The sequence below is a fragment of the Poromitra crassiceps genome, assembly GCF_964638095.1.
Source record: "Poromitra crassiceps genome assembly, chromosome: 5".
Taxonomy (NCBI): Eukaryota; Metazoa; Chordata; class Actinopteri; order Beryciformes; family Melamphaidae; genus Poromitra; species Poromitra crassiceps.
The window spans coordinates 31,260,731-31,263,821 of record NC_139642.1 but is presented as its reverse complement, the minus strand read 5'-3'; the positions used below and the strand labels follow the sequence as shown (position 1 = coordinate 31,263,821).

General features: G+C 44.4%; 1 protein-coding gene across 1 annotated transcript; it reads left to right on the top strand.

Annotated features, from left to right (window-relative positions):
• Positions 1-583: 583 nt before the first annotated feature.
• LOC310776428 (forkhead box protein G1-like) lies at positions 584-1,236 on the top strand (the record flags this gene model as incomplete). Its single annotated transcript, XM_083636620.1, is given in 2 exon segments — positions 584-1,148; positions 1,151-1,236. Coding segments are annotated over 2 exon segments (651 nt in total).
• Between the last annotated feature and the right edge of the window lie 1,855 nt (positions 1,237-3,091).

Here is a 3,091-nt window from a genome sequence, read left to right as displayed (position 1 = left end):
GATAACGGATTGCTATTTCAATTGGCAATTGGCAGATTGAAATAGCCGCTCCTCTAAATAGAGCCCATCATAGCTAGCCTACATGTGAATTATCCAAACCATGAATGAATAGTTTTCATTTCATCATTCGCTATTGAGATAGTTTGATGTGAAACGAATTGCACTTCGGGGACATAATAAAGTTGAAGTTTGAAGTTTGAAATGGGATGACATGTGATGTTTACTTTCTTTATGTGGAATTATAATGTCGCTACTTTGATTTTATCAAGGAAAAAAATAGCGAAGGCTAAACACGTCCCATGTGATTTTTGATGAGTAACAAATTAGGCTACTACCTAGGCTACAGAGAGTAATGATGACTTGTTACTTTTGGAATGAGTAACGAGAAATGTAACGCATTACCCTTTATGTAACGCGTCCAACGCTGGTGATCATGCGCATTTGTTTTCACCGGGCCAGTGTGTCTTTGGTAGCCTACCTCAGCACTTTGGATCAGCCAGCGCGTCTTCGCTCCGTGGAAACAGTAACCTGTTCCCCCCCTGATCGCCGGGCGCCTTTGGGGATTATTTTTTCTGGTTTTAACATGGATGATTTGAAAACTCCTGTCCGATTTTTCCACAAGTCTTCATTCAGCATCAGCAGCCTGCTACTGAGACGAGAGGGAGTGATGAGCGACGAGGAGGCTTCTTCCCTGTCCCAGAAACAACGCTCAGGACACCCTGCAGAGAAACCAAAAGTTTGCACTCAAGAAGAAAACTACAACTTTGACAGTGACAAGAGCTGCGACAAGAAGAAACAGTGCTCTAAGGCAGTGTTGTCAAATGGCAACCGAGATGGAAATAAAGGGGAATCGAAGAAAGGTGGAGGAGCAGAAGAAAACGTTAAACCGGAGAAACCTCCTTTCAGTTACAATGCGCTTATCATGATGGCTATCCGCCAAAGCCCGGAACGACGGCTCACACTCAACGGCATCTATGAGTTTATCATGGGCAACTTCCCATACTACCGGGGGAATAGGCAAGGCTGGCAAAACTCCATCAGACATAACCTGAGTTTGAATAAGTGTTTCGTTAAAGTGCCGCGCCACTATGACGACCCGGGTAAAGGCAACTACTGGATGCTGGACCCCTGCAGCGAAGACGTCTTGCGGCACATCTGGCTGCCGGCTCCAGGGCCAAGCTCGCACTGAAACGGGGTGGAGCTCGTCTGATGTCCCCCGGCACTGGTTTTCCATAATTTCCCCAATCCCATCAACCATCCATACTCCAGGTGAGGAACCTTTCAACCACAATTTGTACTTTTTGGCTACAATGCTGGATCCACAGTTTGGCCTCAGGTGGATATCTATGTTACCAATGGGGGAAGTGCAACATCACAGAAGAAGTTCAGAGATGAGCTGAAGAAGACACTCTATAGTGTGTATTTTTATCCAGTTGTCTTCCATTTTGAAAGAAAGAAATACAAATAAAATAATAATAAAACATGCGACAGCTCCTTTATGTGTGTTCCCTTTATTCTGGCCATTTATTTTGGAGTGTGTAATCGTGTCACTGCAAAGTGAACTATCTAACCATTTGTTTTTCTTTCTTTCTTTCTTTCTTTTTCAGGTAATTTGATCTCGGAGGTGGAGAACATGATGGAGAGTGGAGGAGGAGATACTGTACAGCCGACTTAGTCGCCACTGATGTAGATGGAGCCTTCTGTCCCGCTACAAGGCCCCACAAGAGGCGCAGCACAGGCCAGGATTCAAGTATTATTTGTAACACAGATCAACAAATACTTTGATATAATCCAGGAATCTGACATTGACACTAGTCTTCTGGGCCAAATACCACGACAGATTCATGTTGCAGTCTCTCATATTTCTAAAATGCAACCAAACTCTAATTTAAACTCACTAGTGCGTTGCCTGTTCACTGCTGCACTGAGTGCTGTTCCCTTGTCTGTAAAAGTTTAACAATCCGCCCCAGTGTTTCCCCAAGCATGGAGCTGAGCTGTAGCAGCGGAGGTGAAGCACACAAACTTTGAACCTTTTTTTGCATTATTTTTTGTTCGCCCTGCCGGGAGGTTTCTATGACTGTATGCTTTTTATTTTTTTAATGCTTTATTTATTATGCTTTCTTTTACATTTCAAATAAACGTTTGTTTCAACATAACACTATAGACTAATGCTTCTGTTAATTAACAGCATAATACTCCCACATACAGATCATATACTGTATCATACAGGTTATTATATACCATATAATTGCATTAATTGGCCAATCAGACAGTGGCTGACAGTTTGGGGGAGTCATAATTTAGCAGCAGTAAGGTGTTTTTACACTTAATTGTAAGTGTACCCCCCCTCGGTCTCGGGTTAGGTGGTCTCGACTCCAACACTAACTTGGAGCTTTTATAATTAATAATTAAGAGTAATAATTCATTGGATTTATATAGCGCCTTTCTAGACACTCAAAGTGCTTCACATATCAGGGGAGGGAGGGGGAGGGTACTCAACTCATCCACCACCAATGTGTAGCACCCACCTGGGTGATGCACGGCAGCCAGTTTGTGCCAGAACACTCACCACATCAGCTATCACGGTGGAGAGCAGATGACTGAGACAGCCAATTAAGTAACGAGGGATGATTAGGTGGCCATGGTTGAAGCAAGGCCTGTGTGGGAATATTTAGCCATGGCACTGGGGTTACTGTACACCCCTACTCTTGTGAAGAGTGCCGATGGGATCTTTAATGACCACAGAGTCAGGACCTCGGTTTAACATCTTATCCGAACGACGGTGCTCACTCATATAGGACAGAGTCCCTATCTCTGCCCTGGGGCAATGGGGAGATTATTCATCAGAACAGATTATTCTTCAGACCAGAAGGGAAGAGCACCTCCTACTGGTCCTCCAACACCACTTCCAGCACCAGTCTCCCATCCAAGGAGAATCCTAGGCCAGACCTGCTTATAGCTTCCCCAGGAAAGCCAGTAATGTAATGCAGGAGCCACTACTGGTGCTTTTTATGTTTTGTTTTTGCTCAGAGTCAAAGTCTGGGCCCACCTGGTTTCTCCTCTCTCTGATCCCTTCCTGGAGGTAAGTGGC